Source organism: Oncorhynchus masou, chromosome 22 (assembly GCF_036934945.1).
Source record: "Oncorhynchus masou masou isolate Uvic2021 chromosome 22, UVic_Omas_1.1, whole genome shotgun sequence".
In the NCBI taxonomy this organism is placed as follows: Eukaryota; Metazoa; Chordata; class Actinopteri; order Salmoniformes; family Salmonidae; genus Oncorhynchus; species Oncorhynchus masou.
The window spans coordinates 8,035,443-8,060,519 of NC_088233.1; the positions used below are offsets into that span (position 1 = coordinate 8,035,443).

General features: G+C 47.3%; 1 protein-coding gene across 1 annotated transcript in view; it reads left to right on the plus strand.

Moving 5' to 3' along the window:
• Window positions 1–25,077, plus strand: part of LOC135508953 (cGMP-inhibited 3',5'-cyclic phosphodiesterase 3A-like) — a 247,376-nt gene that overhangs the window by 208,168 nt on the left and 14,131 nt on the right. The window contains exons 5-12 of the mRNA XM_064929192.1: window positions 66–220; window positions 14,206–14,279; window positions 14,927–15,069; window positions 15,970–16,107; window positions 18,993–19,104; window positions 19,511–19,624; window positions 21,505–21,704; window positions 21,968–22,171. Of these exons, the coding sequence (XP_064785264.1) occupies window positions 66–220; window positions 14,206–14,279; window positions 14,927–15,069; window positions 15,970–16,107; window positions 18,993–19,104; window positions 19,511–19,624; window positions 21,505–21,704; window positions 21,968–22,171 (1,140 nt within the window). The remainder of the gene's footprint in view (window positions 1–65; window positions 221–14,205; window positions 14,280–14,926; window positions 15,070–15,969; window positions 16,108–18,992; window positions 19,105–19,510; window positions 19,625–21,504; window positions 21,705–21,967; window positions 22,172–25,077) is intronic.

Below are 25,077 nucleotides of genomic sequence, written 5' to 3' on the forward strand. Positions count from 1 at the left end.
TAGCACATGAACATCGCATAGCTGCTTATCTAACAGATCATTGTATAATGTTGTGCGTTTTATAGCGTCTGCGGCGTAGCCTGCACCCGGTGCTATTGAGGAGGACCTCCTCTACATGGACCACCACCACCTCAGCTACGGGCCTGCCCACCATCGAACCCGGACCAGTACGCCGGGCCAGCATCAGCATCAAACCCTTCCACGAACCGCTCGTCTGCAGGTAGGCTACAGTACTGAGCCCCAACTCTGGTCCTTACCTCTAACCCCTGTCAAACTATCCAACAGTACAAATACAGTGTGGGTTAACCCTTTAGAACACAATGGAATTCTAGAACGGTGCTATGGGGTTCCTAGAATGGGTTTTAAAAAGAAGTCTGTAATGAAATTGCAATCGTACCGTGATCACCATAGTGATAATCACAACATGCCTGTCATCAGTAGGATATTGGAGTCGAAATGGGTTCACTTTACTATAACATGCTAAACCCAGAGGCATACTGTGGCATAACGAAGCAGTACGCCCCAGCAGACAGTCATTTATGGAAACAGACCATGTGCCCCATGTGGGCCAGAGAGACGCTGTGCCCCATGTGGGCCAGAGAGATGCTGTGCCCCATGTGGGCCAGAGAGACGCTGTGCCCCATGTGGGCCAGAGAGACGCTGTGCCCCATGTGGGCCAGAGTCGCTGTGCCCCATGTGGGCCAGAGAGACGCTGTGCCCCATGTGGGCCAGAGAGACGCTGTGCCCCATGTGGGCCAGAGAGACGCTGTGCCCCATGTCGACCAGAGAGATGCTGTGCCCCATGTCGGCCAGAGAGACGCTGTGCCCCATGTGGGCCAGAGAGACGCTGTGCCCCATGTGGGCCAGAGAGACCCTGTGCCCCATGTGGGCCAGAGAGACGCTGTGCCCCATGTGGGCCAGAGAGACGCTGTGCCCCATGTGGGCCAGAGAGACGCTGTGCCCCATGTGGGCCAGAGAGGCTCTGTGCCCCATGTGGGCCAGAGAGACGCTGTGCCCCATGTGGGCCAGAGAGACGCTGTGCCCCATGTGGGCCAGAGAGACGCTGTGCCCCATGTGGGCCAGAGAGACGCTGTGCCCCATGTCGGCCAGAGAGACGCTGTGCCCCATGTGGGCCAGAGAGACGCTGTGCCCCATGTGGGCCAGAGAGACGCTGTGCCCCATGTGGGCCAGAGAGACGCTGTGCCCCATGTGGGCCAGAGAGACGCTGTGCCCCATGTGGGCCAGAGAGACGCTGTGCCCCATGTCGGCCAGAGAGACGCTGTGCCCCATGTGGGCCAGAGAGACGCTGTGCCCCATGTCGGCCAGAGGGACGCTGTGCCCCATGTGGGCCAGAGGGACGCTGTGCCCCATGTGGGCCAGAGAGACGCTGTGCCCCATGTGGGCCAGAGAGACGCTGTGCCCCATGTGGGCCAGAGAGACGCTGTGCTCCATGTGGGCCAGGGAGACGCTGTGCTCCATGTGGGCCAGGGAGACGCTGTGCTCCATGTGGGCCAGAGAGACGCTGTGCCCCATGTGGGCCAGAGAGACGCTGTGCTCCATGTGGGCCAGAGAGACGCTGTGCTCCATGTGGGCCAGAGAGACGCTGTGCCCCATGTGGGCCAGAGAGACGCTGTGCCCCATGTGGGCCAGAGAGACGCTGTGCCCCATGTCGGCCAGAGAGACGCTGTGCCCCATGTCGGCCAGAGAGACGCTGTGCCCCATGTGGGCCAGAGAGATGCTGTGCCCTTTTTATTGAAATTACATTTTTTACATTTTTCGTTTTAAAAAGCAGACGCTCTTATCCAGAATCACAGTTAGTGCATTCATCTCAAAATAGCCAGGTGATACAACTACATATCACAGTCGTAGTACATTGTTTTTCAAGTTATCAGCAAATTCCATAACTCAGTGGGAGTTGGGTTATGCAACAAACACAGGATAAATATAAACACATGGGTTAAGTGCCTTGCTCAAAGGGCACATCAAAGGATTTTTCACCTTGTAGACCCGAGGATTCAAACTAGCAACCTTTCGGTTACTTGCCCAACGCTCTAACCGCTAGCTGCCCCCCCCAGCTTAAGGAATGAACCTGAATAACTAAAACATGGAAGACACTCCGTTAGACAGGAATCAGAGTTGTGTTTATAATATACAGATGTAGGCCTATGGGGGGTGTGTGTCTTAACTGGGAGCTTTGATTGTGGCTGCATTCATTTAAGTAGGCATGTCTCTCTCTTTCTCTCTGTCTGTGTCTGTGTCTGTATATGTGTGTGTGTGTGTGTGTGTGTGTGTGTGTGTGTGTGTGTGTCTGTCTGTCTGTCTGTCTGTCTGTCTGTCTGTCTGTCTGTCTGTCTGTCTGTCTGTCTGTCTGTCTGTCTGTCTGTCTGTCTGTCTGTCTGTCTGTCTGTCTGTCTGTCTGTCTGTCTGTCTGTCTGTCTGTCTGTGTCTCTGTGTGTGTCTCTGTGTGTGTCTCTGTGTGTGTCTCTGTGTGTGTCTCTGTGTGTCTCTCTGTGTGTCTCTCTGTGTGTCTCTCTGTGTGTCTCTCTGTGTGTCTCTCTGTGTGTCTCTCTGTGTGTCTCTCTGTGTGTCTCTGTGTGCTGCTGGGGGTCTTGGGAAGGCTGCATAGCATTGAGATGATGCTGATAAACTGAAATGAAAACAGCTGAAAACGTCCACACAAGGCCACAGTCCAACACTGTCTCATATAGTCAGTATTTTCCCTCGGTCCCTGAACCAATACGTAGTATATTATTAGTCATTTATACACAGGCCTCTCACTTTCTCTGTTATGCCGTTTTGTGTATTGTTCTTGTGGTATCGTTCACATGGATCCCATGTCCTTTAATAGTCTGTGTTTTGTAATTAGAAGAAGTTGTGGTCGGTTTGTGTTTAGAGAATGTCTCCACAGGGTCAACATTTCCTATGAAAGGGTTACTGTGACATTATTTATTGCTTGTGTTTTTAGCATGAGCTGGTCTATCCGAGCTGATCTAAACAGCTGGTCTATCCAGCTGATCTATCCAGCTGGTCTATCCGAGCTGATCTAACCAGCTGATCTAACCAGCTGATCTAACCAGCTGATCTAACACGCTGATCTAACCAGCTGATCTAACAAGCTGATCTAACAAGCTGATCTAACACGCTGATCTAACCAGCTGATCTAACAAGCTGATCTAACCAGCTGATCTAACTGAATTGATCTAACCAGCTGATCTAACTGAATTGATCTAACCAGCTGATCTAACAAGCTGATCTAACCAGCTGATCTAACTGAATTGATCTAACCAGCTGATCTAACAAGCTGATCTAACCAGCTGATCTAAATGAATTGATCTAACAAGCTGATCTAACCGAGAAGTAGCATAACAGATGATAGTGTGTGTGTGTGTGTGTGTGTGTGTGTGTGTGTGTGTGTGTGTGTGTGTGTGTGTGTGTGTGTGTGTGTGTGTGTGTGTGTGTGTGTGTGTGAGAGAGGGAGAGGTGGAATGCGTGCATACAACCATGTACAACCATGTTGAAGAACCAGCGCTGAAACATTCATGAGAGAGCTTATTCTCATTGTCTTTAAAAGCTGAACGCAGACAGAACAGAGAACAGTGCTCTTCCTTCATGTTCCTATCCTCCTTCTCCTTTACCCCTCAACACGCTCATGACATGGACATGAAAGGCCTCTCTAATGAAGACAAACACACACACGCACACACGCACGCGCACACACACACACACACACACACACACACACACACACACACACACACACACACACACACACACACACACACACACACACACACACACACACACACACACACACACACACACACACACACACACACACGACAGGTCGACACAAAAGGCCTCTCTGACTGAGCATAAGTGTTGTCCGTAAATGGAAACTGCCTGGCAACATTAGGTCCTCTGTGTGGGTCTGGAGCAACATGCAAACGGACAACAGAGAAGGAACTACACACACACACACACACACACACACACACACACCCACACAAGACAGACGTATGCACACACACACATACACACACACACATACACACACCCACACAAGACAGACGTATGCACACACACATACACACACACGCACACACTCAAATGCGCACACTCATATACACTGGATGAAAAACAAAATGTCAAAGTCTTGATGTGGTGTCCCAACAGACTCTACTTCGTCCCAACTGACTCTGGTTCTTCCCAACAGACTCTATTTCGTCCCAACAGACTCTGGTCTTCCCAACAGACTCTACTTCGTCCCAACAGACTCTACTTCTTCCCAACAGACTCTGGTCTTCCCAACAGACTCTGGTTCTTCCCAACAGACTCTACTTCGTCCCAACTGACTCTGGTTCTTCCCAACAGACTCTATTTCGTCCCAACAGACTCTGGTCTTCCCAACAGACTCTACTTCGTCCCAACAGACTCTACTTCTTCCCAACAGACTCTACTTCTTCCCAACAGACTCTACTTCGTCCCAACAGACTCTGGTTCTTCCCAACAGACTCTACTTCGTCCCAACAGACTCTGGTCTTCCCAACAGACTCTACTTCGTCCCAACAGACTCTGGTTCTTCCTAACAGACTCTATTTCGTCCCAACAGACTCTGGTCTTCCCAACAGACTCTACTTCGTCCCAACTGACTCTGGTTCTTCCTAACAGACTCTGGTCTTCCCAACAGACTCTACTTCTTCCCAACAGACTCTACTTCTTCCCAACAGACTCTACTTCTTCCCAACAGACTCTACTTCGTCCCAACTGACTCTGGTTCTTCCCAACAGACTCTACTTCTTCCCAACAGACTCTACTTCTTCCCAACAGACTCTACTTCTTCCCAACAGACTCTACTTCTTCCCAACAGACTCTACTTCTTCCCAACAGACTCTACTTCTTCCCAACAGACTCTACTTCTTCCCAACAGACTCTGGTCTTCCCAACCGTTTAGTACCGCAGATGCTGATTTAAACTGCTCTTACCTTTGACGTTCAACAGAGTGTATGTACAATGCATGTGTCTGACCATAAATCCTGTAGGTGAGCACTGTGATGCTCCACCTTACTGTAGCTCTCTGAGTATTTTGATTTTACAGCACCCTGCCTCAGCCTGCACATTGTGCCTCACCCTGCCTCAGCCTGCACATTCTGCCTCACCCTGCCTCACCCTGCCTCACCCTGCCTCATTCTGCCTCATTCTGCCTCACCCTGCCTCACCGTGCCTCACCCTGCCTCATTCTGTCTCACCCTGCCTCACTCTGCCTCACCCTGCCTCACTCTGCTTCACCCTGCCTCACCCTGCCTCACCCTCCTCAGTCTGCCTCATTCTGCACATTCTGCCTCACCCTGCCTCACCCTGCCTCACCCTGCCTCACCCTGCCTCATTCTGCCTCATTCTGCCTCACCCTGCCTCACCGTGCCTCACCCTGCCTCATTCTGTCTCACCCTGCCTCACTCTGCCTCACCCTGCCTCACTCTGCTTCACCCTGCCTCACCCTGCCTCACCCTCCTCAGTCTGCCTCATTCTGCACATTCTGCCTCACCCTGCCTCACCCTGCCTCATTCTGTCTCACCCTGCCTCATTCTGCCTCACCCTGCTTCACCCTGCCTCACCCTGCCTCATCCTGCCTCACCCTGTCTCATTCTGCCTCACCCTGCCTCACCCTGCCTCACCCTGCCTCATTCTGCCTCACCCTGCCTCACCCTGCCTCACCCTGCCTCAGTCTGCCTCACCCTGCCTCACCCTGCCTCACCCTGCCTCAGTCTGCCTCACCCTGCCTCACCCTGCCTCACCCTGCCTCACCCTGCCTCATTCTGCCTCATTCTGCCTCACCCTGCCTCACCCTGCCTCACCCTGCCTCACCCTGCCTCAGTCTGCCTCACCCTGCCTCATTCTTTCTCACCCTGCCTCACCCTGCCTCAGTCTGCAGGCGCTGCACTTCACTTCCTAAGTGGTTAGAGGAGACTGGAGAGTGAGTCATACTATACACAGACACACACACACACACACACACACACACACACACACACACACACACACACACTAAAGCCTCCAAGTAAGCCTAATGGGCCTCCTCTAACATTCACACAACCTCAGACAACCTTAAAGGACAAGTGTAACCCCCCCCCCCCACAAATGTGATATATTTTTCATTAGACACAGTTCTTTAACAAAAAAAGGTACTTTATGTCCCTTTTCCTCTCACTCAACCCCCACCCACTCAAACACCCCCACTCAACCCCCCCACTCGAACCCCCCCCGCTTGTCTAGACAAACAAGACATCCAACATAGAATGCCCACTCAGATCACACCCTGACCAACCACAACATAGAAACATACAAAGTAAACAATGGTCAGGGTGTGACACCCCCCCACTCAAACCCCCCCACTCACCCGTTGTCACAAACAACCCTTCCCGAAAATATGAACCAAAGTAAATGTCGTTAAATTAACCTCCTTTGACAGGATAGGAAAGAATAATCGTTATGTGGTCTGAGATTTCTCATCAGTTCCTGCGCTTTGCTTATCTAAATGTTCTGAGGCATACAATAACCTCTGATTGAACTCTACAAGCAACCCCCCAACCCCCTCCCAAACACACACACACAGACACACACACACTTGCACACACACACACACAGACACTGATGTGCACGCACACACACACACACACACACACACATGGAGACACAGACGTGCATACACCCCCCCCCCCTCTTACCCCAGCAGACTGGCAGCTCTCTCTCTCAGCCGCAGTTTACCCCCTACCTACTTCCAGTAATCTACCTACTTCCAGTAATATACCTACTTCCAGTAATCTACCTACTTCCAGTAATCTACCTACTTCCAGTAATATACCTACTTCCAGTAATCTACCTACATCCAGTAATCTACCTACTTCCAGTAATCTACCTACTTCCAGTAATCAACCTCATCCAGTAATCTACCTACTTCCAGTAATCTACCTACTTCCAGTAATCAACCTCATCCAGTAATCTACCTACTTCCAGTAATCTACCTACTTCCAGTAATCTACCTACATCCAGTAATCTACCTACTTCCAGTAATCTACCTACTTCCATATAATCTACCTACTTCCATATAATCTACCTACTTCCAGTAATCTACCTACTCCGTCTACCTTCTTCCAGTAATCTAGCTTCTCCGTCCAGCTACATTCAGTCATCTAGCTACTCCATCTACCTACATTCAGTAATCTAGCTACTCTGTCTAGCTACTTCCAGTAATCTAGCTACTCTGTCTACCTTCTTCCAGTAATCTAGCTACTCCGTCTAGTTACTTCCAGTAATCTACCTACTCCGTCTACCTTCTTCCAGTAATCAACCTAATACCTACTCTAGCTCCAGATGTGGAGAAGATAACAACAGCAGTGCAGTGCAGAGTGTGTGCGTGTGTCTACTTGCCCGTGTGTGTGCATGTGCCTGTGTGTGTGTTTAGTGCAGTGCAGAGTGTGTGCGTGTGTCTACGTGCCCGTGTGTGTGCATGTGCCTGTGTGTGTGTTTAGTGCAGTGCAGAGTGTGTGCGTGTGTCTACGTGCCCGTGTGTGTGCATGTGCCTGTGTGTGTGCATGTGCCCGTGTGTGTGCATGTGCCTGTGTGTGTGCATGTGCCCGTGTGTGTGCATGTGCCTGTGTGTGTGCATGTGCCCGTGTGTGTGCATGTGCCTGTGTGTGTGCATGTGCCCGTGTGTGTGCATGTGCCTGTGTGTGTGCATGTGCCCGTGTGTGTGCATGTGCCCGTGTGTGTGTATGTGCCTGTGTGTGTGCATGTGCCCGTGTGTGTGCATGTGCCTGTGTGTGTGCATGTGCCCGTGTGTGTGCATGTGCCCGTGTGTGTGCATGTGCCTGTGTGTGTGCATGTGCCCGTGTGTGTGCATGTGCCTGTGTGTGTGCATGTGCCCGTGTGTGTGCATGTGCCCGTGTGTGTGCATGTGCCTGTGTGTGTGCATGTGCCCGTGTGTGTGCATGTGCCTGTGTGTGTGCATGTGCCTGTGTGTGTGCATGTGCCTGTGTGTGTGTTTAGTGCAGTGGGAGAAAGGTATTCAACTGAATGGAAGTAGGAGGGCCTCCCTATCCAGAACCACATCCAGATTGGTTGCACTGATAAGGAGCATATAGCTTTAAAGCTTCAAAGTTGGCGCTATTTCTGCTTAAATTAGTACGTTACTGAATGCTGACACGATGGAAAATGAAGGAGGAAAAACCGTGATGGTAATATCACAATTAAGATCCTACAGATTTGAGGGTAAGGGTGAAGCACGGAATGTATTAGACAATAGAGACCCTTCTGTTCCTTCCCTGCCTTTCCCCTCATCCATCCTCCATTATTGTTGTTAAGCAACTAGTTCCACAGGCGTTTTTTGTTTACTTTACACAACTTTTCGGGTTAAAGTGTTACCTGACTTAAAATGTTTAGTTGCCCCAAACTTAGCTCCAACTTGAGAAACCTGTTTAGTTGCCCCAAAACTTAGCTCCAACTTGAGAAACCTGTTTAGTTGCCCCAAACTTAGCTCCAACTTGAGAAACCTGTTTAGTTGCCCCAAACTTAGCTCCAACTTGAGAAACCTGTTTAGTTGCCCCAAAACTTAGCTCCAACTTGAGAAACCTGTTTAGTTGCCCCAAAACTTAGCTCCAACTTGAGAAACCTGTTTAGTTGCCCCAAACTTAGCTCCAACTTGAGAAACCTGTTTAGTTGCCCCAAAACTTAGCTCCAACTTGAGAAACCTGTTTAGTTGCCCCAAACTTAGCTCCAACTTGAGAAACCTGTTTAGTTGCCCCAAAACTTAGCTCCAACTTGAGAAACCTGTTTAGTTGCCCCAAACTTAGCTCCAACTTGAGAAACCTGTTTAGTTGCCCCAAACTTAGCTCCAACTTGAGAAACCTGTTTAGTTGCCCCAAAACTTAGCTCCAACTTGAGAAACCTGTTTAGTTGCCCCAAACTTAGCTCCAACTTGAGAAACCTGTTTAGTTGCCCCAACCTTAGCTCCAACTTGAGAAACCTGTTTAGTTGCCCCAAAACTTAGCTCCAACTTGAGAAACCTGTTTAGTTGCCCCAAAACTTAGCTCCAACTTGAGAAACCTGTTTAGTTGCCCCAAACTTAGCTCCAACTTGAGAAAACGTCTGATATGTTTGCTCATCTTGTCTCATACAGTACCAGTCAAACGCTTGGACACACCTACTCATTCAATGTTTTATTTTTTTACTATTTTCTACGTTGTAGAATAATAGTGAAGACATCAAAACTATGACATAACACAGGTTTATTTAACTAGGTAAGTCAGTTAAGAACAAATTCTTATTTACAATGACGGCCTAGGAACAGTGGATTAACTGCCTTGTTCAGGGGCAGAACAACAGATTTTTTACCTTGTCAGCTCGGGGATTCAGTCTAGCAACCTTTCGGTTAATGGCCCAACGCTCTAACTACAAGGCTACCTGCCGCTACATATGGAATCAAATCAAAATATATTTATATTTGAGATCCTTGAAAGTAGCCACCCTTTGCCTCGATGACAGCTAAGCACACTCTTGGCATTCTCTCAACCAGCTTCATGAGGTGTGCCTTGTTAAAAGTTAATTTGTGGAATTTCTTTCCTTTTTAATGTGTTTGAGCCAATCAGTTGTGTTGTGACAAGGTAGGGGTGGTGTACAGAAGATAACCCTATTTGGTAAAATACAAAGTCCATATTATGGCAGAAATAGCTCAAATAAGCAAAGAAAAATGACAATCCATCATTACTTCCAGACATGAAGCTCAGTCAATCCGGGAACATTTCAAGAACTTTTATAGATTCCTCAAGTGCAATCGCAAAAACCATCAAGCGCTATGATGAAACTGGCTCTCTTGAGGACCGCCACAGGAAAGGAAGACCCAGAGTTACCTCTGCTGCAGAGGATAAATTCATTAACTGCACCTCAGATTTCAGCCCAAATAAATGCTTCACAGAGTTGAAGTAACAGACACATCTCAACATCAACTGTTCAGAGGAGACTGTGTGAATCAGGCCTTCATGATCGCATTCCTGCACAGAAACCACTACTAAAAGGACACCAATAATAAAATGAGACTTGCTTGGGGCAAGAAACACGAGCAATGGACATTAGACTGGTGGAAATCTGTGCTTTGGTCTGATGAGTCCAAATTTGAGATTTTTGGTTCGCCGTGTCTTTGTGAGACAATTAAAAGTTTTAAATTCAGGTAACACTTTGATCAAAAAGTTCAGTAAATTAACAAGTCTGTGGAACCAGTTACTGGTTACCAGTTTCAACCAGTTTGTTGAACAACTAGTGTCACGTTCTGACCATCGTTCGTGTGTGTTTTCCTTGTTTTAGTGTTGGTCAGGACGTGAGCTGGGTGGGCATTCTATGTTGTGTGTCTGGTTTGTCCATTTCTATGTTAGGCCTGATATGGTTCTCAATCAGAGGCAGGTGTTAGTCATTGTCTCTGATTGGGAATCATATTTAGGTAGCCTGTTTTGTGTTTTGTGGGTAATTGTTCCTGTCTTTGTGTTTGTGGCACAAGATAGGACTGGTTTGGTTTTTTCATGTTTCTTGTTTTGTAAATTGTAGTACTTTCATCTTTATTAAAGATGTACAAAACTACCCAGAAAGCATTTTGGTCCGCCTCTCTTTACCCACAAGAAAACCATTACAACTAGATTATTCTTTTTACAGTGATACCTCCATTTCCCATCCTGCTCTTCCTTCATCTCACCCCTAACTCTTGTAGGTCCTGGCAAACCAAAACAGTTTGGTAATTGAATGGTGCTTCAAAGAACTGTATGTCAGAGACTAATGATGCTCTTTAGACTGATACTGTTCCATAGATGGTACCTTAAGGTCCAACTACACACAGTACAAAAACTCAATTCGCTACAGGAGAGTATTAATCTCCTATCTAATGTTACCATGGCTCGTCCTACTGCTGCTTGCTAATAGGCAGGTGTGTGTGTGTGTGTGTGTGGTCAGATGATTGTCTAGTCCTGTTTAGCTCACAAGTGGCCAGACCTCAGTGCCGTGCGGTGCAGGTCCAGCAGACAGGGCATCAGTGCGACAAGGCTTTGTGTACAAAGTGTGTGTGTGTGTGTGTGTTAAATTACTGACTGACTAGACCCAAACAAATTACTGACTGACTGACTTGAACCAAACAGACCCAAACAAATTACTGACTGACTAGAACCAAACAGACCAAAACAAACTACTGACTGGCTAGAACCAAACAAACTACTGACAGACTGACTGGCTAGAAGCAAACAAACTACTGACCTACTAGAACCAAACAAATTACTGACTGACTGATTAGAACCAAACAAATTACTGACTGACTGACTTGAACCAAACAGACCCAAACAAACTACTGACTGACTAGAACCAAACAGACCCAAACAAACTACTGACTGGCTAGAACCAAACAAACTACTGACAGACTGACTGACTAGAATCTGTCGTTCTGCCCCTGAACAGGCAGTTAACCCACTGTTCCTAGGCCGTCATTGAAAATAAGAATTTGTTCTTAACTGACTTGCCTGGTTAAATAAAGGTAAAAAAAAAACGGATTGGAGTAAGAATATACAATACAAACTTTATAGTATTTTTTTTTTCCTGAACATACATCCAACCCCAAGTGAAAGTTACTTTGAGGACACCAGAAACCTCTTAAACACATCTCTCAGCTGCCGTGTAATGCATTTTGGATGGTGTAAGTTAGAATAGCTCCTCCCAGATGCTGAAGAACCTGGAGTAGGAGTAGAGGAAATGACAGCAGTTAAAGGGCAATCTGCTGTTGCTACATCTATTTTTGGACTGTTTACCCTCAAAACATGGTTGAAAACTATAATTTCATATAATGGATCCTCGGTCCTTGCATCCATTGCGCCCATCTATGAATTTGAGATTGGTTACATTTCTCTAGCCCGATCCCTCAGCTTTTTACTGAAATAGTGGCGGGGAGGACACGTTGTTATTGTTTAAAGTGCAGATTTGCCCCTTAAAGCATGGTGTTACACAGGGCACAAAGGCTTGTAGTGTGTCTCGTTCTGAGGAAATGTTTCAGTCAGGGGGTAGGTACCCACCCTTAGCCTAATGACCCTGAGCACACAACAAAGACAGTCAATCCAGTGTGTGCGTGTGTGCGTGTGTGTGTGTGTGTGTGTGTGTGTGTGTGTGTGTGTGTGTGTGTGTGTGTGTGTGTGTGTGTGTGTGTGTGTGTGTGTGTGTGTGTGTGTGTGTGTGTGTGTGTGTGTGTGTGTGTGTGTGTGTGTGTGTGTGTGTGTGTGTGTGTGTGTGTTTGTGTGTGTGTGTATGCATTTCCATGTTTGAGCCATTCCTTATTAGTCCGTTTTAAAGTCAGTTCATGCTTCAGTGGTTCTGATTTATTTTGTTTTATTTTGTGTTCAGATTTCTCTGTGCGTTCGTGTTAATGGGTTAATTCATAAAGTTCATTAATTAAAAATGTTATTTCAGCTTCTGTGAATGTTCTTTTTAATGTGTGGACAGCCCAGTAGGAAACCATGCTATTTTTAATGGGTGGACAGCCCAGTAGGAAACCATGCTATTTTTAATGGGTGGACAGCCCAGTAGGAAACCATGCTATTTTTAATGGGTGGACAGCCCAGTAGGAAACCATGCTATTTTTAATGGGTGGACAGCCCAGTAGGAAACCATGCTATTTTTAATGGGTGGACAGCCCAGTAGGAAACCATGCTATTTTTAATGGGTGGACAGCCCAGTAGGAAACCATGCTATTTTTAATGGGTGGACAGCCCAGTAGGAAACCAGTAAACTGTCTGACCAACTGACAGCTGGAGCCACAGACAACACAATCATTTGTTCAACACTTGTTTGTGTGTGTGCGGAGGTTATTCATATTTGCTCCTTCACTGAAGTCATGTTGAATTTCAGCATTTTCAGTTTGTTTTGTGGTATGAGTTTGTTTAGAGATTACAGAGATTGTTGGACGGAACAGTCTGCCAAGCAATACGAGAGAGAGAATGAGAGCGAGAGAGAGCTGGGGAATATTTTCTTGATTTCATTATGTGCATGATGAATCGATTGTTCCTTTGACTCAAATGGTTCTCCTCACGTCTTCTAACTGACTCCTTTAGAACACAATAGAATCTGGGCCGTAGAATAGTCTTGATCAAGTGATGTCACATCGTTAATTGGAAATGATGACTCTGCCTGTATTTGGGTTTCCACCATTGTTCTCTGCAGATCCTCTGAAGCTCTGTCAGGTTGGATAGGGAGCGTCGCTGCACAGCTATTTTCAGGTCTCTCCAGAGATGTTTGATCAGGTTCAAGACCGGGTTCTGGCTGGGGCACTCAAGGACATTCAGAGACTTGTCCCGAAGCCACTCCTGCATTGTCTTGTCTGTGTGCTTAGGGTTGTTGTCCTGTTGGAAAGTTAACCTTCGCCCCAGTCTGAGATCCTGAGCACTCTACAGCAGGTTTTCATCAAGGATCTCTCTGTACTTTGCTCCGTTCATTGTTCCCTCGATCCTGACTAGTCTCCCAGTCCCTGCCGCTGAAAAACACCCCAACAGCATGATGCTGCCACCACCATGCTTCACCGTAGGGATGGTGCCAGGTTTCCTCCAGACGTGACGCTTAACATTCAGGCAAAAGAGTTCAATCTTGGTTTCATCAGACCAGATAATCTTATTTCTCATGGTCTGAGAGTCTTTAGGTGCCTTTTGGCAAACTTCAAGCGGGCTGTCATGTGCCTTCTTCTGAGGAGTGGCTTCAGTCTGGTTTTCCCTGACCAAGGACCTTGAGCTCAATTTCGAGTCTCATAGCAAAGGGTCTGAATACTTATGTAAATAAGGTATTTCTGTAGCTTTTTTTAATACCTTTGCTAAAATGTCTAAAAAACTGTTTTTACTTTGCCATTATGGGATATTGTGTGTAGATTGTTGAGGATTTTTTTTATTTAATCCATTTTGGAATAAGGCTGTAATGTAACAAAATGTGGAAAAAGCCAAGGGATCTGAATACTTTTCGAAAGCACTGTATGTCATAGACACACTGTACAGTACACATCAAAATGTTTCTCAGGCCAGTGTTTTAACAAGGCATATTCAGGTGCCCACAATATCTAAGAGCTAGCGTCATTCATTGATAGATGTACTTGATGAAAAGATATCCACTTCTGTCTGACCTCTGACCTCTAACTTTCCTTTACCACAGCTGTGGGAGACCGTACATAAAGCTGAGCCATGGGGAGGGATCCATGGACAAAGGGGACAGGGTACACCGGACAGGTACAACCATCCTTTTACCTGAGCTTCTCATCTCTCCCAGTGCTTCCTTCCCCTTCCACACCACTACCGTTTTCCAACTATTGAGCCGAGCTGTACTGTACTCGTGGACTCTTCTGTCCCCTGGTTTTGCTTACCTTATTCTATCATTTAGCTTGTCATCTCTCCCAGTGGTACCTTTCCTTCCACATCATTGAGCCAAGCTGTATTGTACTGCTCTGGCCTGGTTATGCGTCCATCACAGGAACTGTGCTAGAGAGGACAATGATTGTATGAATTGGATACTCCTGTCCCAGAGTGGATATTACTTGTGTGTGTGCTTTGCAGCAGTGCTAAATGCTTTGCGGCAGGGTTGAAGGCTTTGCAGCAGTGATGAATGCTTTGTAGCAGTGTTTAATGCTTTGAAGCAGTGCTGAATGCTTTGTAGCAATATTGGATTCTTTGCAGCAGTGCTGAATGCTTTGTGGGAATCCCGTCTCCATGGTGAGACAATGACCATAGGAGTTAGTTGGGAAGACAACACAAGCAGATCTGATACCAGGCTGATCCTGTCTCACAACAGAGAGGTGTGATGTGTTTTGCAGCAGTGTTGAATGCTTTGGAGGTGTTGTCCCATCTCTATGGTAACGCTTTCTCTGTACCCCAATCAGAGGATCAGGTGGTGGCATCGTCAGACTACGACAGTACCCACGAGGCCAACCACAGCGACAGCAGCGACGTAGCGCCGACAGAGGAGGGGGACGCAGAAGGGGGCATAAACACCCCCCAAAACCTCATCATGCTACCTGCAGAGGTGAGAAACAGCCACAGCAACCGTAGAGGTAGCTCTCGTTTTCACACTTCCTCGGTCTAAATCTTTTAGGCCAGGGCTATTCAACCCTTACCCTACGAGGTCCGGGAATACTGCTGGTTTTCTGTTCCACCTGATAATTAATTACATCAACCTTGTGTCCCAGGTATAATTCAGTACACGATTACAGGTGAATAATGATCGAATACAGTGGAGCTGACTGTCGAGATTTGGATTTGAGGGTTATTATTGGCTGATTCCTCAGTCAGAGGCAAAACCACCTCAGGAGACAAAAGTTAATTTACTAACAACATAACATTCAGTGCATGTAGATTGGCCCCACCAGCCGTCTATATCTGACCCCCTTATGACATGTGTATGTCCTACAGTAGATTGGCACCACCAGCTGTCTTTATCTGACCCCCTTATGACATGTTGATGACCTAAAGTAGATTGGCACCACCAGCTGTCTATATCTGACCCCCTTATGACATGTGTATGTCCTACAGTAGATTGGCACCACCAGCTGTCTTTATCTGACCCCCTTATTACATGTTGATGACCTAAAGTAGATTGGCACCACCAGCTGTCTATATCTGACCCCTTTATGACATGTGTATGTCCTACAGTAGATTGGAACCACCCGCCGTCTATATCTGACCCCTTTATGACATGTGTATGTCCTACAGTAGATTGGCACCACCAGCCGTCCTTATCTGACCCCTTTATGACATGTGTATGTACTACAGTAGATTGGCACCACCAGCCATCTATATCTGACCACCTTATGACATGTTGATGACCTAAAGTAGAGATAGAGAACATTTTCTGATATTTAATAAGACAATATAAAGGTTCATAAAGACATTATAAAGGCTTATAACATGTCTATGGCCTCTGTAGGAAAAGCCCCAGCTGGCCCCGGAGCCATTAGTGATGGAGGACTTGGAGCCCCTAATGAGCCATCTCAACCAATGGAACTTCCCCATCTTCAGCTTGATGGAGAAGACCCAGGGCAAATGTGGCCGCATCCTCAGCCAGGTGAGACCTGCTACTGTACAGTCTAGTCAGGTGAACTGTAACCAGGTGAGACTAGCTACTGTACAGCCTAGTCAGGTGAGCTGTAACCAGGTGAGACTAGCTAATGTACAGCCTAGTCAGGTGAGCTGTAACCAGGTGAGACCAGCTACTGTACAGCCTAGTCAGGTGAGCTGTAACCAGGTGAGACCAGCTAATGTACAGCCTAGTCAGGTGAGCTGTAACCAGGTGAGACCAGCTACTGTACAGCCTAGTCAGGTGAACTGTAACCAGGTGAGACTAGCTACTGTACAGCCTAGTCAGGTGAGCTGTAACCAGGTGAGACCAGCTAATGTACAGCCTAGTCAGGTGAGCTGTAACCAGGTGAGACCAGCTACTGTACAGCCTAGTCAGGTGAACTGTAACCAGGTGAGACTAGCTACTGTACAGCCTAGTCAGGTGAGCTGTAACCAGGTGAGACCAGCTACTGTACAGTCTAGTCAGGTGAGATGTAACCAGGTGAGACCAGTTACTGTACAGTCTAGTCAGGTGAGCTGTAACCAGGTGAGACCAGTTACTGTACAGTCTAGTCAGGTGAGATGTAACCAGGTGAGACCAGTTACTGTACAGCCTAGTCAGGTGAGATGTAACCAGGTGAGGACAGTTACTGTAGAGTCTAGTCAGGTGTGATGTAACCAGGTGAGACCAGTTACTGTACAGCCTAGTCAGGTGAGATGTAACCAGGTGAGGCCAGTTACTGTACAGTCTAGTCAGGTGAGCTGTAACCAGGTGAGGACAGGTACTGTACAGTCTAGTCAGGTGAGATGTAACCAGGTGAGACCAGTTACTGTACAGCCTAGTCAGGTAAGATGTAACCAGGTGAGGCCAGTTACTGTACAGCCTAGTCAGGTGAGATGTAACCAGGTGAGGACAGTTACTGTAGAGTCTAGTCAGGTGTGATGTAACCAGGTGAGACCAGTTACTGTACAGCCTAGTCAGGTGAGATGTAACCAGGTGAGGCCAGTTACTGTACAGTCTAGTCAGGTGAGCTGTAACCAGGTGAGGACAGGTACTGTACAGTCTAGTCAGGTGAGCTGTAACCAGGTGAGACCAGTTACTGTACAGTCTAGTCAGGTGAGCTGTAACCAGTGAGGCCAGTTACTGTACAGCCTAGTCAGGTGAGATGTAACCAGGTGAGGCCAGTTACTGTACAGCCTAGTGAGGTGAGATGTAACCAGGTGAGGCCAGCTACTGTACAGCCTAGTCAGGTGAGCTGTAACCAGGTGAGACCAGTTACTGTACAGCCTAGTCAGGTGAGATGTAACCAGGTGAGACCAGCTACTGTACAGTCTAGTCAGGTGAGATGTAACCAGGTGAGACCAGCTACTGTACAGCCTAGTCAGGTGAGATTTAACCAGGTGAGACCAGCTACTGTACAGTCTAGTCAGGTGAGATATAACCAGGTGAGACCAGCTACTTTACAGTCTAGTCAGGTGAGATTTAACCAGGTGAGACCAGCTACTGTACAGTCTAGTCAGTTGAGCTGTAACCAGGTGAGACCAGCTACTCTACAGCCTAGTCAGGTGAGATGTAACCAGGTGAGACCAGTTACTGTCCAGTCTAGTCAGGTGAGCTGTAACCAGGTGAGGACAGGTACTGTACAGTCTAGTCAGTTGAACTGTAACCAGGTGAGGACAGTTACTGTACAGTCGAGTCAGATGAGATGTAACCAGGAGAGACCAGCTACTGTCCAGTCTAGTCAGGTGAGCTGTAACCAGGTGAGACCAGTTATTGTACAGTCTAGTCAGGTGAGATGTAACCAGGTGAGACCAGTTACTGTACAGTCTAGTCAGGTGAGATGTAACCAGGTGAGGACAGGTACTGTACAGTCGAGTCAGATGAGATTTAACCAGGTGAGACCAGCTACTGTCCAGTCTAGTCAGGTGAGCTGTAACCAGGTGAGACCAGTTATTGTACAGTCTAGTCAGGTGAGATGTAACCAGGTGAGACCAGTTACTGTACAGTCTAGTCAGGTGAGATGTAACCAGGTGAGGACAGGTACTGTACAGTGTAGTCAGGTGAGCTGTAACCAGGTGAGACCAGTTATTGTACAGTCTAGTCAGGTGAGATGTAACCAGGTGAGACCAGTTACTGTACAGTCTAGTCAGGGGAGATGTAACCAGGTGAGGACAGGTACTGTACAGTCTAGTCAGGTGAGCTGTAACCAGGTGAGACCAGTTATTGTACAGTCTAGTCAGGTGAGATGTAACCAGGTGAGACCAGTTACTGTACAGTCTAGTCAGGGGAGATGTAACCAGGTGAGGACAGGTACTGTACAGTCTAGTCAGGGGAGATGTAACCAGGTGAGGACAGGTACTGTACAGTCTAGTCAGGGGAGCTGTAACCAGGTGAGGACAGGTACTGTACAGTCTAGTCAGGGGAGATGTAACCAGGTGAGGACAGGTACTGTACAGTCTAGTCAGGGGAGCTGTAACCAGGTGAGGACAGGTTAGAATAGTTCATCTTCAGCCATTGAAGCTTTCTCAGCCAAGTGAGAGAAACAACCAATTAGACAGGCTGATTGTCAACCATCTATCATTGGGCAGTTACTGTGTCAATCAAATTGTGTTTGTCTGGTGAGAATCTGATTGGTTGTTTGAGACAGAAGCGGTAGCCTCGAGGTTAGAGATGTGGGCAGGTAACTGGTGGGTTGCCGGCTCGAACCTATGAGTTGCGTGCAGGGAAATCTACAGGTCGTGATCTGTACAGTTAAAGCAAGTGTTGAGACATCTATGAGATTGAGGCTGTCTATAAGCCCATAGACCTTTCAGTGTCAATCAAAGAGTCTGTCTGAAGGGTGAGAATGTGATTGGTTCTGTGAGCTCTCTAACTCTCTGTGTTCGTTCCAGGTCTCTCACAGGCTTTTTGAAGACACAGGCCTATTTGAGACCTTCAAGATCCCGGTTCACGAATTCATGAACTACTTCCATGCGTTAGAGAATGGCTACAGAGACATACCATGTAAAGAACCTGTTTTACCTTAATGACTCTGTTTTGCAGACATAGATTAAGCCTAGTAGAGTACATTTTTAGTCCAGCACTAGACTTAATCTGTGCCCGGGAAACTGTTCCTTAATGTTTTACGTTTGTTTTTCCTTAGTATATTGAAGTTGAGTTAAAAGTGTCATACCATCCGTATTCCGCAAGAGGGCGATGTTACACCATTTTTCTTTCAACTCTCCATTAGCACAAGTTTACTGTACAATCTCTCCATATCCTTTTCACCCTACAGTAGAAACAGAAACAGTGTGGCCTAGTGGAAGTTATCACTACTGAGATGTCTCATATTCTCTCCCTAACGCTCTCTAGTCTCGGTAAATATATTGAATTGTACCAATTATTATTATTTTTTTGCAAATCAATCCAGATCACAACAGAATCCACGCTACAGACGTTCTCCATGCTGTCTGGTACCTCACTACCCAGGCCGTACCAGGTCTGCCCAGCTTCATCACTGACCATTTCTCTGCCAGCGACTCAGGTGGGTACCAGGGTTGAACTGACTTACCTAGTTAAATAAAAGGTTCAATAAAAAAATGTAATGAAAAAAATTAAAAAGTGACTTGAATTACAAGCCAGTCTAATTGAATCATCATGGCTCTTGCTTGATTTGGCATCAGGAGATTGAAACGTTATTTATTGATAACTTGAATTTTGACTCTATTAGAAGACAACCAATTGTTTGTTTTCTCTGTGTTTTTAATATAACATCATTATGTTAGTTATGGTTGTCAACTTGAGTAAAGATTTAGATTTTGTACAAACCCGAAGATACTTAAAGAGTCAAGTATATTTAATAATAGATTGCTATGTTAAGAATCTTAATAGAATTTGTAACAATCAGATTAACTGTTGCCCTTTATTTAATTCAGCCTATACCTACCATCTCTAGTTACTGTGTTGTAAGTTGTCTCATTAAGATCAACATGTTTGTTACAGTCACGTCAACGCTCTCAGCTGTTCCGATCAGACTGGGGGCTCAGCGTCTGGCTGCATCCCAAATGGAACCATATGCCCTTTTATAGTGCAATACTTTTAGACAAAACTAGTGCACTATAAAAGGGTTCCATTTGGGATGCCGTCTCTGAGTACCAAATACTATTTGAAGTTTAGCGATGCATGAGCATGAAATTGCAACCAGATTAAAGTTCCCCCAACCCCAGATTTTCATAACCTAATTTATAAGCTTAGTGACCCAAACTCTTTGATCCAAGCAGAAGTGGATTTAGAGGTTGAGAGTTTGGGGCCTTTAGGGGTGCTTGCTGGTACACTTTTCACTCTACTGAGCCAAACCCCGGTTTAGTACATTTCAGCACATTTCAGCCACCATAGTGCTGGAAAGGACAATGTAAAAAGAAACTACCTGAGCCGGTACAGTGTGGTTCAGGTAGGAACTATGGTGTGAATCAGACATGGTAGTAGACATTATTACACTCCTCTCCCTGTCCATCTCCCTCTCCCTCTACCTCTCCCTCTCCCTGTCCATCTCCCTCTACCTCTACCTCTCCCGCTACCTCTCCCTCTCCCTCTCCCTCTCCCTCTCCCTCTACCTCTACCTCTACCTCTACCTCTCCCTGTCCCTCTCCATCTCCCTCTACCTCTCCCTGTCCCTCTCCATCTCCCTCTACCTCTCCCTGTCCCTCTCCATCTCCCTCTACCTCTCCCTCTCCCTGTCCCTCTCCATCTCCCTCTACCTCTCCCTGTCCCTCTCCATTTCCCTCTACCTCTCCCTGTCCCTCTCCATCTCCCTCTACCTCTCCCTGTCCCTCTCCATCTCCCTCTACCTCTCCCTGTCCCTCTCCATCTCCCTCTACCTCTCCCTGTCCCTCTCCATCTCCCTCTACCTCTCCCTGTCCCTCTCCATCTCCCTCTACCTCTCCCTGTCCCTCTCCATCTCCCTCTACCTCTCCCTGTCCCTCTCCATCTACCTCTCCCTGACCCTCTCCCTGTCCCTCTCCATCTCCCTCTACCTCTACCTCTACCTCTGTCCCTCTCCATCTCCCTCTACCTCTCCCTGTCCCTCTCCATCTCCCTCTACCTCTCCCTGTCCCTCTCCATCTCCCTCTACCTCTCCCTGTCCCTCTCCATCTCCCTCTACCTCTCCCTGTCCCTCTCCATCTACCTCTCCCTGACCCTCTCCCTGTCCCTCTCCATCTCCCTCTACCTCTACCTCTACCTCTGTCCCTCTCCATCTCCCTCTACCTCTCCCTGTCCCTCTCCATCTCCCTCTACCTCTCCCTGTCCCTCTCCATCTCCCTCTACCTCTCCCTGTCCCTCTCCATCTCCCTCTACCTCTCCCTGTCCCTCTCCATCTCCCTCTACCTCTACCTCTGTCTCTCTCTTTCTCCTTGGCTCTGCCAGACTCTGACAGTGGCATCACACACAGTCACATGGGCTACCTGGTGTCGAAGACCTACAGCGTGTCGGAGGATGGGTATGGTTGCCTGTCGGGGCTCATCCCAGCCCTGGAGCTCATGGCTCTCTATGTAGCAGCGGCCATGCATGACTACGACCACCCTGGCAGGACTAACGCCTTCCTGGTGGCCACAAGTGCACCACAGGTACACCACTTCTCTGTCAAAGCACTTCCGGCTCAAGTGAACAAAAAAAAAAAATTGTCAGAGTCATATGTTGAACTGTTGTCTGCAGGGAGAGCAGAGATTTTATTTTAGGGATAAGGAAAATAGTGGTACAACATTGAAACGTACTTGGATTGCTGTTGTTATGTGTTGTGGAACTGTATTGGCAGATCTCTGACCAGTTTAAATGTGTCCGGTGACCACAACAGGACTAATCCTCTCGCATCCTATCTTCCCCTCTCCAGGCAGTGTTGTATAACGACAGGTCGGTGCTCGAGAACCACCACGCCGCCTCTGCCTGGAATCTGTTCATGTCCCGTCCGGAGTACAACTTCCTCGTCAACCTGGACCACGTGGAGTTCAAACGCTTTCGCTTCCTGGTCATAGAGGCCATTCTTGCCACTGACCTCAAGAAACACTTTGACTTCCTGGCAGAGTTCAATGCCAAGGTAAAAAAAACAATGAATCAATCAATGAATTTAAGTCACAGACCCGTAAGTAAACCTGTGTTTTTCATTTGAGTGTAAGATCTCTTCAGCTATTGTAGCATGTTGTATGGGAGAGTTCTACTGCCTAACCCCTGGGTTTTTGTAGTGCAGGTTTGTCGTGCTCTCACCTCTGCACTGCATAATCCACACGCCCTCATTACAGCTCACTCTCTGTCCACATTGGTCTGTTACACTATCGCAATAGCAGAGTCGAACGTAAGTGTTCTAGAAAATTAGTTAGATATTATTTGTTTTTAAAAAAGGCTTTTAAGGAACAGTATTATGTGTGCCAGTACATTTCTGGACCTTAAATATCCTCATTATATTCTCGTTAACTAACCAATACGAATAGAATTCTCTAACCCGCATCTTTTCAGGGAATCAGATTTGCAGTCTGAATTATGCTGCTACCATTGGTCGGGACTAAGCCTTTCCACTGTTCTGCAGTGAACCCTTTCCACTGTGCTGCAGTGAAGCCTTTCCACTGTGCTGCAGTGAACCCTTTCCACTGTTCTGTAGTGAAGCCTTTCCACTGTTCTGCAGTGAACCCTTTCCACTGTGCTGCAGTGAACCCTTTCCACTGTGCTGCAGTGAACCCTTTCCACTGTGCTGCAGTGAACCCTTTCCACTGTTCTGCAGTGAACCCTTTCCACTGTGCTGTAGTGAAGCCTTTCCACTGTTCTGCAGTGAACCCTTTCCACTGTTCTGCAGTGAAGCCTTTCCACTGTTCTGCAGTGAACCCTTTCCACTGTTCTGCAGTGAAGCCTTTCCACTGTTCTGCAGTGAACCCTTTCCACTGTGCTGCAGTGAACCCTTTCCACTGTGCTGCAGTGAACCCTTTCCACTGTTCTGCAGTGAACCCTTTCCACTGTTCTGCAGTGAACCCTTCCCACTGTTCTGCAGTGAACCCTTCCCACTGTTCTGCAGTGAAGCCTTTCCACTGTTCTGCAGTGAAGCCTTTCCACTGTGCTGCAGTGAAGCCTTTCCACTGTTCTGCAGTGAAGCCTTTCCACTGTTCTGCAGTGAACCCCTTCCACTGTTCTGCAGTGAACCCTTTCCACTGTGCTGCAGTGAACCCTTTCCACTGTGCTGCAGTGAAGCCTTTCCACTGTGCTGCAGTGAAGCCTTTCCACTGTGCTGCAGTGAAGCCTTTCCACTGTGCTGCAGTGAACCCTTTCCACTGTTCTGCAGTGAACCCTTTCCACTGTTCTGCAGTGAACCCTTTCCACTGTTCTGCAGTGAACCCCTTCCACTGTTCTGCAGTGAACCCTTTCCACTGTGCTGCAGTGAACCCTTTCCACTGTTCTGCAGTGAACCCTTTCCACTGTTCTGCAGTGAACCCTTTCCACTGTTCTGCAGTGAACCCTTTCCACTGTTCTGCAGTGAACCCCTTCCACTGTTCTGCAGTGAACCCTTTCCACTGTGCTGCAGTGAAGCCTTTCCACTGTTCTGCAGTGAACCCCTTCCACTGTTCTGCAGTGAACCCTTTCCACTGTGCTGCAGTGAACCCTTTCCACTGTGCTGCAGTGAAGCCTTTCCACTGTGCTGCAGTGAAGCCTTTCCACTGTGCTGCAGTGAAGCCTTTCCACTGTGCTGCAGTGAACCCTTTCCACTGTTCTGCAGTGAACCCTTTCCACTGTTCTGCAGTGAACCCTTTCCACTGTTCTGCAGTGAACCCTTTCCACTGTGCTGCAGTGAACCCTTTCCACTGTTCTGCAGTGAAGCTGGTGGCAGTTAGGCACTGCCAGTTATACAACAGATTGCTGGCAATCCACTAACGCTAACAGTGTTACGCCCATTCAGTGTGTGTGTGTGTGTGTGTGTGTGTGTGTGTGTGTGTGTGTGTGTGTGTGTGTGTGTGTGTGTGTGCGCGCGCACCACTAAAGCCAACAGAGCAGTGTTGTGTCCTTCACGCTGGCTCTGTTGTACCACAAAGCCTATCTCACCTACACACACACACACACACACACACACACACACACACACACACACACACACACACACACACACACACCTTGTACTCATTTCCCCTCCAATTCCTAGAAACCAAATCAAGCTTTCTCTGAAAAGGCCCATTGAATTAGCTGTTGATGTAGCTGCTCCTACGCGCAGGGGTTATGGCATTAGCATAAGAAGAAGAGGCTTGTGTGTGTGTGTGTGTGTGTGTGTGTGTGTGTGTGTGTGTGTGTGTGTGTGTGTGAGAGATAGGCTTTGTGGTACAACAGAGCCAGCGTGAAAGACACAACACTGCTCTGTTGGCTTTAGTGGTATACACACACACACAAATACACACACACACACATTTTTGGTCATTTTAGGCCAAAACAGAAAAAAGTTGCGGATCCTTAAGAGGTTTTTAAAGAGCAACAAGAAAATAACGAGGATATATACAGGGGGTACCGGTACAGAGTCAATTTGCAGCGGGCACAGGTTGATCGAGATAATTGGGGTAATATGTACATGTAGGTAGAGGTAAAGTGATTTTTCCATTGGGGCTGCAGGTAGCCTAGTGGTTAGATTATTGGACTAGTAACCGAAAGGTTGCTAGATCCCCGAGCTAACAAGGTAAAACTGTTGTTTTGCCCCTGAACAAGGCAGTTAACCCTCTGTTCCTAGGCTGTCATTGAAAATAAGAATTTGTTCTTAACTGACTTGCCTAGTTGAGTAAAAATAAAAATAAATAGATGATTAACAGAGAATGGATGGGGACCATGACAGTTTGTTGATGATGTGGATACCAAGGAACTAGAAGGTCTCAACCTGCTCCACTACAGCCCTGTTGATGAGAATTGTCCACGATAGTCCACGATCATCTACTTTGTCTTGATCACGTTGAGGGACAGGTTGTCGTCCCGGCACCACACTGT